The sequence below is a fragment of the Acomys russatus genome, chromosome 1, assembly GCF_903995435.1.
Source record: "Acomys russatus chromosome 1, mAcoRus1.1, whole genome shotgun sequence".
Lineage (NCBI taxonomy): Eukaryota > Metazoa > Chordata > Mammalia > Rodentia > Muridae > Acomys > Acomys russatus.
Window position 1 is genome coordinate 106848611 of NC_067137.1, and position 15264 is coordinate 106863874.

The following is a 15264-nucleotide window of genomic DNA, read 5'->3' on the forward strand; positions in this document are numbered from 1 at the left end:
AAATCATAGAAATTTCAAAGAATTTAAAAAAAAAATTTTTTTTTCAAATGTCATTTATGAGGCTGGAGAGAGAGCACAATGTTAGGAGCACTTGGTGCTCTTCCAGAGGCCCACAGTCACTCCCCAGCACACTGGGATGGCCAACAACATCTCTAACTACAGTTCAGGAGATCCAGCACAGACAGGGAGGACAGGAGGGAGGGGCTGTGATTGGGATGTAAAGTAAATAAATAAATTAATTCCATTTAAAAACAACAACAAATTAGTCTCATGACACAAAGGAGTTAGTCAACAAAGCACCACAGACTCAAGTATTTAATTAGATGGGAGGAAAGACTGAGAGCAGGCAAAAGGTCACAAAAGAGCACACAAAGCCAGGTCTTTTGTTTGTTTTAGTTTTAACTCCATTGTAGTTTGTTTGTTTAGGGTTTTCTCATGGTAGATATGTGAGCTCAATTTTCTATCTATGGAAATAACAAGAACCATTTATGCATTCCCTAAAAAAAAATCCAACATGGTTTTGTTTGTTTATTGAGGCAGTAATGTAAAAACTTAGCTTCTTTTTAACCCCATTGACAAAGAATAAAACGAACTAGTCCCTATTCATCCATTTAGAAAAAGTGCTTTTGAAGAATCTGTTCTGAGTTTTGTAACCTAAAATATTTCCCATTTTTCTAGAAATGGTTCACTAGTTAAGAACACTGGCTCTCTTTCAGAGGACTTTGGTTCAATTCCCAGCATCCATAAAGAGGCTCACGACATCTGTAACTCCCAATTCCAGGGGACCTGATGTTCTCTTCTGCCCTACAAAGACACTGCATGCACATGGTGTGCAGACATACATGCAAGCAAAAACACTCATATACATAAACAATAATTAAAAATTAAAACCTACATTAAACCATCCTGTTATACAACATGCAAATTATATTTCTCTACATAAAGTATGGTTATAAATCTTTTTAATGGATCAAAAAATTAAATCAAATTAATTTCTAAAAGTATACATACATATCCAAAATAAATCATATTTCCAATATATTACTAACCCCAATATAATCAATGTCCAGGTCATGATAATGCTTGGCACCCAAAATCCATCTTACAACATAGTAGGCAGTCAGCTGAAGGTTTACATAAGGCCAGCTGAAACCTTTGCCCAGCCATCCAGGGAATGACCATGGCAACCCTGCAGGGAGAACAGAGGCAAAAGAGCTGCATGAAAAGCTAGTGAGAAACCCAGCGCACTCGGCCAAGGCCAGTGTAACGCTGGCCGAAGGAAGAGACCCCACCACATGCGAGCCCTAACCCTAGCCCTAACCAAGACTCTTACTGATCCTCACAGCTATGTCCTGCACATCCAAATGTGCTTTCAAGAAAATGAAATTTAAAAAAAAAAAAAACCAAACCTATCTCACAGCATTTTCTAACAGTAAGAACTGCACGGTTTAACATCTCTATTCCTTAGGGATGTTCAGTATACACTCCTGTTCTCTGAGGTCAAATTGAAGAGCCCTGAAAGGCTTATTCCAAACAACCCTCATAAGATCACTGTAAAGTTCCCACTCACCGGTTATATCATCTTACAAATTAAGGTTATCAGTAGGTCAGGCAAGCAAGATGTGCAAACCTAAACTGGCCATTAAGTAAATATATAAATGTCAGTGACTTGGCAGGAAAATGCTGCTGTGTAAAGTAACTTCACTGAATGAGTGCGTGTTCTTCCAATAACACTTTTGACTCTGAACTAAGGAAAGAGAACAGAAAGGTACTAGTTATAATAATTCCCAGTTCAGCTACAACACTGTACAATAAGCCCAGCAGCTCATTTCCAGTTAAATATATTACCTTGATACCCTATGAGCATATACAGGGGGAAGAGGTCCCCCCTCAGTCACAGTCATAGGGGAAGGGAGTAGGGGGAAAATGGGAGGGAGGGAGGAATGGGACGATACAAGGGATGGGATAACCATTGAGATGTAATATGAATAAATCAACAAAATACATTTTAAAAAATATATTACCAATCTAGTTTGCTACTAAAAAATGAAAATCAATCTGACACAATATTTTTTCTAAGCTAATTTCACTACATAAAAAGCCTGACACTAAAACAATAAGACATTTAAAAACAATGAAGTGCTAAGTACAGTGAAGGTCCACCGAGTGAGCCTTTGCTGGGATGTGGTTTAGCCAATTGTCTACATTTAAATGAGGTCTGACCTTGAAAACAGTACAATAGGAAGTGTGTACAATAGGGACCAAGTGCTCAATTCAAAGATGCTTATACTGCCCCAAATATTTCTGGAATCTCATAAAAATTCCATTTGAAAGAATACACTTTCTATTGTTCTTTTAATTTGGAAAGTAATACTCTTTTCCTTTAATAATCAAGGGACCCCATCTTCAGTAACATTGGATGAGGTATTTAAAGTAGGTCATAATTTTACTTAACTCTGTCTGAATGTAATCGAAATAGCAAGCTCATGGCAAGTGTTAGAAGCCCTGTGACTTTTTAGAAGTACTTCTGTTTAGTCTGGCTGGTTAGAGAGCTTCATGCTGCTGTAGAATTGTGAAATGAACATAGTTCAGCCTGAGCAACTACCCATTGTGCCCACTGCTCATATCTAAGTTCAATATGGGCAGGAAGTGGACATAGGCTTGTATAGAATTCCCAGTCTCTGGTGATCTTATCATCACCAAGTGAGCTAGACCGTTTCTGTCAACTGACACAAGCTAAAATCATGGAAGAGGAGGGAAGCTCAATTAAGAAAAAGCCTCTAAAGACTGGGGCTGTATTGAGCTGGAGAGATGGCTCAGCGGTTAAGAGCACTGACTGCTCTTCCTGAGGTCATGAGTTCAATTCCCAGCAACCACATGGTGGCTCACAACCATCTATAAAGTGATTTGATGCCCTCCTCTGACTGGGTTGTATGCAAGCCTGTAGGGCTTAGCTAGTGATTGGTGGGGAAGGGCCCAGTCCATGGTGGGTGGGGCCATCCCTAAGCTGGCGGTCCTGGGTTCTATAACAAAGCTGGCCATGGGGAGCAAACCAGTAATCGGCACCCCTCCATTGCCTCTGCATCAGCCCCTGCCTCCAGGCCCATGCCCTGTTCGAGTTCCTATACTGACTTCCTTCAATGAAGAACAGTGATACAGAAAAGAAAGGGGAGAAGAAGAGAAAGAGAAAGAAAAACCTTACTCTCTAACTTGCATTTTGGTCATGGTATTTCATCACAACAACAGAACCCCTGACTGAGACACCAATATTTAAAAACAACTAGCCATGCACAATGCAGGAAGCCTGCAACACCAGTACTTCAAAGACAGGAGCAGAATGAGGCAGAGGCCAGTCTGGACCACACAGCAAGTTCCAGGCTGCCCTGTGTCACAAAGTGAGACTGTCTCAAAAATCAATCAAATATGTATTTGCATATAATATATATGTGAAAGAATGTATCTGATTATAAACTCCAAGGCATAAAGATATAACATAATAAACAGTGACAATGAAAGATCATTCCTGGTATATGTTTTGCAGCTGGTAGTACAGAGATAATATCAAAGCACTAGTATTTCAGAATTACAAGAGACATCGCAAGCATGATTCCAAATGTAAAAGTTAAAGGAGAAGACACTCCTAAGCACTTTCCTTACCCATAAGTATGATATCTGGGTTCCTCTTCTTAGCCTCCTTCATCAGCCACCATTCATAACCTCGGAAATAATTCTCATCCAGTTCATAGTGCATGTGGGAGGGTTCGGTGCCATCTGCAGAGGAAGAGAGCAAAAGGAAGGGACTGACCGTGAATGGTGCTGTCTAGAGCCATGTAAGTACACACACACACACACACACACACACACACACACACAAATACACACACACACTCATGCACTCACATACACGCACACGCCAATATACTCATGAACACATAATTGAACACACTTGTATGCATACACACACGCACACGCACACACATACACAAATACACACACTCACGCACTCACATACATGCACACACTAATACACTCATACTCGAACACACTTGTATGCATACACACACAACAAAACAATTTTTAAATGGTACTTCCTTGTATTCTGATTCTGATTCAGAAGTTGTGCAGATAAGAATTATATAAGAAGGTGGCTTTGCAAAGTACTATTTCATATTTTTCATTATCTTAAACACTGTATTGTTCTTTGGTTTTTTGTTTTGTTTCTCTGTGTAGCCTTGGGTGTCTTGGACTCGCTTTGTGGGCCAGGCTGGCCTCGAACTCATGGAGATCCATCTGCCTCTGCCTCCCCAAGTGCTGGGATTACAGGTTGGCACCACTGCCACTGTGCCCAGCCACTGTAATGTTCTTAAATAATAAAACCACAATGTTATTTTAAAAGCAGTGCTGAGAGCAATTGTGTGAGAAGGATTGTAAGCTTTGTCACAGGTGAAAGCCGTCTTGGCGGCCTTTGCCCTTGGACACACCAGATACTCACTGAGATTAACCTTGAGATAGACTGGGTGGAGCCATCCTAGGCCTGGAATTTAGGAAGTGGACCTGGGGACTCCACCTGGACTACTGTGTTTCTAATCGACCCTCAATGGGAGAGGGAGACCACCCCCTTGCACGTGAGAGACAGGCAGGCAGAGAGGAGAGAGGAACAGCAGGTTCAGACCAGGCTTGAGAGCACATGGATCCAGAAGAGGATCAGCAAACAGGCCGGAGCAGTGCGCAGGCCAGAGACACCAAGGGACTCATCCCATGAAACAGATACCAGAAGGTTCGCTCTTTTTTCCTTTAACCTCTTTTCCCCTCTTGTGTAAGCTAGTTGGGTTGTATAATAAAGTTTAATTGTTAAGAAACAGAGCCAACATAATACTATCACATTTTATTACTGAAAAATCCTAGGACTAAGTTCTCCTGAACTTTTGATCTCTCTGAGGTTTTCAAGCTCCCAAGTCCAACCTCAAGTCTAATTCATCTCAACTTTCACTCTCAACCTTGGATGTGAATCCCTGTAGTCTTGTTGAGCCCTGATTCTTATATTCCACAATATAACATGTCACGATACAGGAAGCTCTAAGAAAAGGTAAAATGCAAGCCAACTATAACAATATCAAAGTCCTGTGCCGGCACTCACAGTCAGCAGAGGAAACATCAAAACCAGAGGTAGGTCCCTAACGTCAAAGTCCTCACAGCCTCCCATGCTTCACAAGCACCAGTCTTTGCTAAGTGGGGCCATATCAGGATGATGATTCTGACCCATTTCTTTAATGTCAACATGAGAACTCATAAGAACTGCACTGATGTGTCTTTATCTCTAACTTAGCTCCAGCAAATGCACCACATTAGCCTTAGTTCCCCTTCTAAAAGGTTTTAACAATAAGACATTTGTATAGAAAAGCTTCTGTTAGGCAGGCTCACCGAGCTTTGATTGTTCCTTTTTCAAACACAAATACTGAAGAAGTGCCCAGTGACTGGCCTACCTCATTCTCACTTTCTCCCTCTCTGACTTCATTTTGCCTCACTAACTTTTTTCCTTGGGTTCTCATAAACTGCACTGCCCTGCAGCTATCTTGGATTCTAAGAACAACAGTTCTGATCCACAAACATCTTTATCACAGTCTATCACAACAGACTAAAACTATGCCCCCCCCAAACAACCATGAGCCTTCCCCCAGGAGGTTAGACAGGAAATCAAGCTGCCCTCTCAAGGGATACACCTTTTGGGATCATTGCAGAACCAGCCGTGAGAATGGACATCAGACCACACCCTGACCAAGGTTATCTGCTTGGCCACTACTGCAATGCTCTAGCTAAGCAAGTTAAGCAAGCCATAGACACAAGCCTTTGCTCCCCATTTCAACAAAGCCTGGTCGGCCTCTCAAAGATAAGCCGAGGGTCACAAGACCTTTATCTGATCGCTCAGTAAGGTCTGGATGGGAAGCGTGCCCTTCCTGCCTGTCACCACTGCCATGTCCCTGATAAGAGGTCAAACCTAGTTTGTTACACTAAAAGCCAGGTCTTCTGTCCTAAAACTCCAGTAATAGTGCATACTCAGATGTATCTGTTAACAATTTCTTCCAGCAAGCTAAGAGAAGACTCAGAAATAATGGCTACTCTTCCAGAGGACGTGGGTTTGGCTACCAGCACCCATCTGATGGCTCACAACCATCTGAAACTCCAGTTCCAAGGACTCCAGTACTCTCTCCAGGCCTCTGCAGGCTGGAGGCATGGCCACAGTACACCTTTCTCCATATAGACAATACACTCATACACATAAGATAAAAAGGCATCTTTTTAAAAATTTTACTTTGAAAGCACTAGCAGGAAGGCAAATACACAGAAGATACTCTAAAGTTAATATTAATGGACCTGGCCTATAAGTATTAAGTTATAGCTCGTTACTGAGAGGATACTCTAAAATTGAGCTATGAAGATTGAACGTTTAATTACTTAAAATACATTTGTTTTTTTTAAAAAGCTATGTTTGTGTCTCTAAGATGCATATGTTGTATTTTACAATGCATTTTTCAAGTTACTAACATCTTACATATTCTATACATAATTTAATTTTTCTTATATCTTTTTTATAAAATTCTAACTGTGCAGCATGACTTTTGGAAAACAGGTTTGTTTCTCGAATGATTACTTCAACTAAATGAGCAATATAGAGTTTCAATACTATTTTGAAAAGTTTACATTTAACATAACTTTTAAAAGTGAAAATAAGAAAAGCTAAACCAACAAGATGGCTCAGCAGGTAAAGGTGTATGTCACCCAGCTAGAGGACTTCAGATAGATTCCCAGGACCCACACAGTGAAAGAAAAACTGAGTCCCTCAAGCCATCCTCTACCTTCCACATGCACACACATGCACCTGAGTACACGCATACACACACACACACACACACACACACACACACACACACCTAAAAATGTAAAAGAAGATAAGTAAAGCACAATCTGCTGAAGACCAATCAGCCTCAAATGAGTCCACCTTTCCATATGTCCCATATGTATAGGTAAAATGTTGGAGGAAATTCTATGGCCCAAATACTCCTACCTGTTGTTTGTCCATCACCACCTATTTCCACTTTAAGGATATGCAAAGAGGCACCAAAGTTTGGCTGTAGAAAAAAGTAACAGTATTATTACTGTGCTCCATCATGCAAAACCTCACATCAACCATTCATAGAGGCCTTTGGCTGTACAGGTGAGAGAAGAGCTGATGAATTCTAAGTCTGAAATTTACCATATACTTTCAAGGCATCATAGGCCCATTAGATAATTATTTTTCCTTACCTTAAATAGATAATCCAGTATTTCAGAACGATAGGGCTCTGGGTAATTTACTAGAAGCCGGGAGGTTGCCTGAAAAAAAGTTTTCAAAAATATGAATAAAACAAATATAGTCATCTATACTTGTCTACAGTGTTCACACACATGGCCCAACATGAGCAAACGGAGCTGTAGAGAGTAGTTTCCCATGCTGTTTGCTCTGTACTCAATCACTGGGTGCACGGGCCTATTGTTTTTCCAAGAGCTAAGAGGCTTTTTTTATGCCAGCATTAAAGAGTTGGTTGTGAGATAAGCTTACAAAGATTATTGAAACACTGTGATGGCTATAAGCAGATTTTAGCCATATAGTAAAAGATAAACATACAACAATTCACAGACCCAAAGAATGAGGTGGGATCAGGACAAGAGCAGAGAGGGGGCTATGATCAGGATATAAAGTAAGTAAGTAAGTAAATAAACTTTCTAAAAAATTAAAAAACACTGATGGTTAATACTGTCAGCTGACACTTGGCAGGCAAATTTCTGCATGTGCCCATGAAAGTGCTTCTAGACTGAGTTAACCTAAGTAATTCAGGAAGGCCTGCCTTCAGTGTGAGTAGATCTGCTTGATGGACTGATGCCTCAAGCTTGAGGCAGCCAGGAAACAGGGCAGCTGTGTCTGCAGGCCATTATCTCCAGGCAGGCAGCAACAGAGACATGATAGAACCAAGGATTATAAGTAGCTGGTGTCTTGGCAGCAGGGTCTCCTGATGGTCAAGATGCCCCCTGTGTGGTTAAAGCATTGTTGAAGCTCAAGTTGGGGTCTTTTTACCTTATTAGAAACTGGGATGCCAGGACACTTTGCTAATTGTCTGCCACATGTGCACGCCAATAAAAGGATTGCGTCCTCAAAAGACTGACTTCATTAGATCATTTTCATTATGGTTTTGACCCCTCCACATTCCCACATACATACATACATACATACATACATACATACACACATACATACATACTATAATGATTTTCAAGATGATTATGGGAATTTCCTAAAGGAGAGATCTGATTCTCCATGATTTGGCAGAAGAAAATAGACCTTATTCATGAATATGGCATTAATCTCATAGCCATAAAAATTCTTTAAAATCCATAACACAATCCCTAACACAAACTGTACCGCTTTGCTTTCCCCCTTGCCTTTGGGACAGTCTACTTCAGCATCTTCTTACAGTGTTTGCTTTGCTTTGATAAGCAATCTTTTGCTTCAATTATGTGTCAGTCTGAATTCTCCCCTTTAAGAATACAATAGCTAAGGAAAAGCCTTTGCCTGGTGACATAAGCAAGAGAGATAGAGATAGGTTTGGGGGTTTTTTGGGTTGGTTTTGGTTTTCAGCATAAAACTAGCAAATCTCCTGCCAATTTGCCAAGTATATGACAAGAATAAGGTACTTGGCTTTTTTATGGGGCTCAACGTTCTCGACACTCTCGTAGGTGGCCTTCTGGTTGGTGCCCGGTCGTCTTACTTGGACCCAGAAGCTTCCTACTCTGTCTCTCTGAGCCACAAACCATGTCATGTACACAACAAATCCAAACCAAACAGCACTCTTACCAAAGCTGTTCCTTCCACATGTTCTACCTTCCTAAAGAACAGCTGCCTAAGCCATAAGCCTGAGGTCAACCTATACCAAAGTCTCCATCTATCCTCAGTCACCAAGAGGTCCTCAGTGCTCTCAAATCTATCTCCTACTCTTCAAGCCCACTGGGTTAACTTGGCCCTCCTCTCTAGAATAAGGAAAATGCACTGAGGGCTTACCATCCACCTCCTGTAGCCTACTCTCCACACCACCTACCAGTCCAATACGCTCCAAACAAAAGTGTAACCCTGTCATTGTTCTGCTAAAATTCCCTGCTCTCTAATAGCTTTTGAAATACAATTCCAGTTGTTTAGCTTTATAGTAAAATCTCTTAATAACTTAGATCCAGTTCTGTCAGCCTGCCTCTTATCAGTCTCACAGCTTCAATCCAGGCATTATTAAACTGTCTTTTGTTTCCTGACTGCCTGGAATAGATACTGCATCTTCATTTTCTAGTCAACTCCATTCAATATTTAGCCATCAACTCAAAGTCCACATCTTCAGGAAAAGCCGCCAACTGCAATCTCCCCACTAATCCGAGTACTTCTTTGGGCATCAATGGTATCAGGTCCATATCTCTACTATAACCTTAGCAATCAATGTCCTTGGTATGCTATGTCTTCAAGTTCTTGCCCTTATTCCTTGCTATCCAAAAAGCAATGATTTAATATGTTTTGTAGTTTTGTTGCACAAGTACAGGAAACCTGTGTAGGAGACTCTGAACTAAATGTAGCCTGACTTTCTCACAAGCTATGAGACCTTGAACAAGCAATAAAGTGAGCTGCTCATTTAGGTGTTTATTAAAAGTGAAGCAGGAGCACAAGCGCACGTGTGTGTGCGCGCGCGCACACACACACACACGCATTCTCACACACGCACGCACCAGTTTTAAGATACATCGTTCTAAAAAGAATCTTACAGCCTAGCAGAGCCTCAAATGTCAAAACAAATGTTCAATAAATGAACATTATCTGCATGCCAACATATCCTGTCATCACATATGACTCTCATTAAGTAATTTTACATTATGCCATTTGAAATGTGTAGTTTGTTGCCTGGTAATTCTTTTGCTGCCTATGATTGCCTCCTCTTAATATAAAAAGTGCCAGCTTATAAAAAATAATGCTATAGCAACTCCAAGTATGAAGACAGATCTAGCCCTAGTCATGAAAACAGATCATTTGCCGGGCATGGTGGTACACGCCTTTAATCCCAGCACTCGGGAGGCAGAGGCAGGAGGATCGCTGTGAGTTCAAGGCCAGCCTGGTCTACAAAGTGAGTCCACGATGGCCAAGGCTACACAGAGAGACCCTGTCTCGAAAAACAAAAAAAAAAAAAAAAGAAAAGAAAAGAAAAAAGAAAAAAAGAAAACAGATCATTTTGGCAACAGACCTAAATGTTAACACACCATTAAGCAAGGAATTTTCAAATTACTAAGCTGCCTAAGTAAGTCCTGAAGCTATTATTTGCAATACCAGGAAGTTGCCATGGGTCCACCTACTTATCCAGGCCTTAAAACAACCTCCTCCTCCCTAGTCTCTTAAAACATAACAATGATCACAGTTGGCTAATCAACGTCCTCACAATGCTACTGCTAGAGAGTTACCTTTGTTCCCACAGAAAAGAAACTGAAGCAAAGGGAAATTAAGTAACTTGTCAGAACCATGAGGTCAGTGTCCTGTACCAGAATGACTCCAACAACCTCTGAAGCCCACATTTCAACTACTGCAGAAAAACCCTCTCTCTCTGAAACTGTGAAGGCGAAATGAGGGCTATCTAAATACTGCTACAAACTGTGCAAGGTAACAAAAATGTTACACACACACACATACACACACACACACACACACACACACACACACACGTTTAAACTGGTATGTGAATAAAATGTTCAATCATCTTCATTCAGTGATTACCCCCCCAAACTGAGTAATACAATATAGAGATATTAATAATTGAATATTTTTTAAGATAAGAATTTACCTGCCATGGGGGCTGGAGTGATGTCAACTCACAATGACGTGCTTCTTCTGGCCTGTACAGGTATCTGCACTCACATGTACATACGCTTCCGCCACACACACACACACACACACACACACACACACACAGTTAAAATAAATCTTTAAAAATAAAAGTGAATTTCATGTTCTGGGTTCTAAAGTGATTGTTTTAAAAGACAGGGTTTCAGCTGCATGACGCTTGGCTGGCTATGTCCCTCAGGCTAGCCTCAAACTCAGAGATCCATTAACCTCGCCTCAGGAGTGTTGGGATCCATCACACCGGGTTAGAAAATTATTTTAATTTAAAATTGAGCTAAATAAGCAAAACTAGAGGTTTCAGTTTTGTTTTGTTTTTTTTTTAAAGCCCACGCATTTAGATTTAATATCACAAAGATATCAAGAGGGGAGATTGAGGCTTTATATGAAATACTAGCTATTTTAAATTTAAATCCAAAAACAAAAAGAAACAGTATTGGGAATAAAGAGAGTAGTTCATTAGTATATATATACACACACACACCATAGGGTATATGAGAACATTATATTGTATTCCTAATTTTTCTGCAGATCTAAAATCACTCTACAATTTCAACTTAAAAGCACTGCTGTGGTCTTTGAATCAAAAAAGAAATCTCTCTTAAGACCTCCTCTTTTGAGAATTAACTGGTGTTTAAGTGGATGATGAGGAAGACGAAGATGATGCAGGTGAGGAAGGAGTCCGAAGTGAAAAGGAGAACCCGAAGATGAGGGCTAAGAGGATACCTAAGGGGAATTAACCTGTTTAGGAAAATTCCTATGTGATCTGACGGCTTTTACCCATATCCCCTCCGCCCTCCTATCTCTGCCCACCAAGACATATTTTTTTCTGATTGTAGCCTTGCTGTGGGAATGAGAGGGGAAAATGGGGTGGGGGTAGGAGGGAGGAATAAAATACTATTTTTACTACAAAATCAGAAAGGGAGATGAAGACAGAACTTAAGTGTTTTTGGGGGGGGTTCGTTTTGTTTTTTTGGGTGGGGGAGGGTTGAAGACAAGGTTTCTCTGTGTAGCCTTGGCAGTCCTGGACTGACTTTGCAGACCAGGCTGGCCTCGAACTCACAGCGATCCACCTGCCTCTGCCTCCCGATTGCTGGGATTAAAGGCACCCGGTCCCCCACCCCACCACCCTGCCCCCCCATGCCCCCCCCCCGCCGCAGAACTTAAGTTTTAACAGGCACACCAAATGATTCTTATGCACCTTAAGAGGGCCAGCGGTCCCCATACCACCTCACACTGCATAGCCTCTAGGCAGTTTCTGTTAAAGGACAAAGGTGGCCTTCTTTAAAAACAATACCCCAGATAGCTTTAAGCCTTACACAACCCTAACGTTATCCATGAGGCAACAGTCTACTGGGAGAAAGGCTCAAGAAGGGTCCCCAAGCCCCTGCACTAGTGGCCTATACTTCTGACTCATGGCCCCACCAAATAACTCCCTAGGAAGGAAGAGAACCCCTAAAGCATCGCTCTGGCTTTTTCTGAGATGATCTTTCCAGCGCAGCAAGGAGAGCCCAGGCTGTCCAGCCCAGAACGAGCCCTCTCCACTTCACCGCAGACACCCCGTCCCCTCGAGACCGGCGGCTCCTCGGTTCACATCTAACTGGCAGCCTGAGATCAGCTCGGAGGGGCGGGGGCTTGTGGGACGGGGTGTCGCGCGACGTTCCCAGCGATCCCGAGTCTCCTCGCCCTCCCCCCCCCCCCCCCCCCCCCGCCCTCGCCGGCCCCGCGCTCACCCCGCCGCCGCTGACTGCGCCGACGCCATCGAACTCCCGGCCCAGCCCGTCGGAGTCATTGAGCACGTAGGCGCCACCGGGCACTAGCATCGCGCACAACAACAAGGGCACCGCGACACGGCACGCCGAGCCCGCGGCGGCGGTCATGACTTTTTACTTGTCGTTGCTGGGAAGCCTTAAATGGGCTGACAGCCATTGTGCGGCTCACGTGACTGCGGCACCCAGAGAGGCGGGCCTGACCGCCTCCATGATGAAGAACCGCGGGCGGCTGAGGCAGTTTTTGCCATCTTAAGTGAGGGCTGGGGGGGGTGGGGGGGGGAGGAAAACTGTCCGCGCAGCCGCAATAGTGTTGAGCGGGGAGAGATTGGGCGAGGTTTGCCTTGTCACTTCTGTGTCAAAGAGGCGGTACGGGTCTCTGCGTGTAATTTCTTAGTGACCACTCTTGCTACCTCACCTGATGGATTATGTTAGTGAACGGGAAAAGTGGGCAACAAGTGAAAAGAAGAGGGCTGTGAGTGGTCCTACCCTAGTAGCTCATTCCCAGTAGGAAACAGAGCCAGGAGGACCAGGCTTGAAGCTCCAAACAAAGGCCCCAGTTAAGCGGTCATTTTGGTTGAGTTGCTTGCCTTTAGGACCCTGAACTTTTCCAAACCAACGAGAGAGGCGAGAACAGCAAGTCAGGAAGCTCCGGATAAAATAAAAGTAAATCTTAATTGGATGTTCTTATACACTTAGAAAATGCTAGCTAACAAAGCCTTCCTTTCGATTAAGTGTTCCGCTGTATCCAGGGCTTTTTAACATTAAGAGAATTAAGAAAATGATTATTCGCCCAAAATGTTGCTGTAACCTAAAAAAATACAATAGGTCCAGGATACCCTGACATTTATTGTTTCTTAGAGGAATATGGAAGTCACTTATGAAAGATGCCCCGACAGAAATACAGGAAGTGGTGATGTTACCAGTTCCTGTTGCCTTCCTTTTCACTTCCCTGTCCAGTTAAATACCCTACCAAGTGCACTCATCCTGGGCCTGCAGACCACACGTAGCAAACGATAGTGATGAAAGCAGCCCACCACGAAATTGTGCATAAACTTAAACGCTGTGAGACTTTTTATGATTTAAAAAATAAACAAACAAAACAAAACAAAAAAACCTCGAGTGTGAAGTCGGTAGTTGACAACTCAGTGTCACAGAGTGAAAAAGTTGGACAAGCCTGCTGGCCCCTCTGCATAACCACATTTTACAACTTCTGGTCTGTTTCAGCATACAAGTCATTAACCTTGTGTTTGGTTTGGTTTGGTTTGGTTTTTTGCGGAAGCGGGGGTGGCCTTCATTTTCTTAGGGTGTGCCCCTGTGCTCTGTAACTTAAACTAGATACAGCATCCATCTAGTCTGTCATATCAGCTTAATTCTTAGTTTCTTGAGACTGTTATAAGCTACCTTCCACTGTCAATAAACTGGTTCCAGGCAGACAACCCTAAATTGTTAGGAGAGTTGCGAACTGTCCTGGGAATTCTGAGTCCCCTAATATTGTAGAAAGTTAGTGTGTGAAAAGCTGAAGAGAAAGTTCCTCTCTCTAAAATATCCTTTAGCAGGAAGCATAGAATCCTTTGAGCTCCCGCTCAAGCTCCTGAAACATTAGACATAACGAGGAGAAGACATGCACTGGGGCTTTAGGGAACCTAGGCCATTACGTAATTATCTTTGGGATATGTTCTGTTGTCCCTTAAAAACAAACCTAAATCTGTTTCAGGACTGCGGTCTTAGGTAATTTTCTAGTTGTTTATATCTTGGCTCGGAGTTGGAAGGCACACTCCTTCATGACAAGGAAGTCATGCCAGCAGGACCCTGACACACCTGGTTGTGTTCCATTGTCAGTCAGGAAGACAAGGGAGGGGACTGCTGGAACTTAGCTTTCTTCCTCCTTGACCCACATTCAGGGTGCATCTTCCCTTTTGGGAACACCTTCATAGACACACTCAGAGGTGGGGTTTGTGGTTATTCTAAGTTCAGTCCAGTTGATATTGAAGATTAACCACAGTCCCAATTATGGGAAATTGTACGAAGGGATAAAAGCAAATCACTGGGAAATCCCGTAATCAGCCTTATCAGCTCTAGGTTCTTTCTGGACAATAGCTTTGTTCATTTGTCCTCTTTAGGTGTGTACATGTGAGTGTACCTGTGTATGTATGTTTGTACAGGTGTGTGTGTGTGTGTGTGTTATTTAGACATATTTACGGCTGTGCACCTGTGTCCTCGGAAGGCCAGAGTAGGTCTTCAGGTGTCTTGTTTTATCACTTCCTACCTTATTCCCTCCAGGCAGAATTTCTTACTGAGCCCAGCAATCCGTCTGGCTCCTTCACCGTCTGCAGCTCTGGGGTTGCAGTTGCTTACCACAGCACTCAGCCTTTTATATGGGCTCTGAAGGTGTGAACTCAGGTCCTCATGCTTGTGCAATAGGTTCTCTTACCTACTAACTCATTTCCCCAACTTTCTCCCCTTAATTTTTAAGGCAGGGTGCCTCATTGCACCTGGAACTCATATCACACACATGAAAACAGGAAATTGAAGCCAGCATCC

At 42.6% G+C, this 15264-nt stretch overlaps 1 protein-coding gene across 1 annotated transcript in view; it reads right to left on the reverse strand.

Annotated features, from left to right (window-relative positions):
- Galc (galactosylceramidase) overlaps positions 1-12895 on the reverse strand; it is a 52131-nt gene extending 39236 nt beyond the window's left edge. The window contains 6 exon segments of the mRNA XM_051150211.1: positions 1050-1189; positions 3658-3771; positions 7064-7127; positions 7303-7371; positions 12685-12837; positions 12839-12895. Coding sequence (XP_051006168.1) covers positions 1050-1189; positions 3658-3771; positions 7064-7127; positions 7303-7371; positions 12685-12837; positions 12839-12880 — 582 coding nt within the window. The 5' untranslated portion in view covers positions 12881-12895.
- Between the last annotated feature and the right edge of the window lie 2369 nt (positions 12896-15264).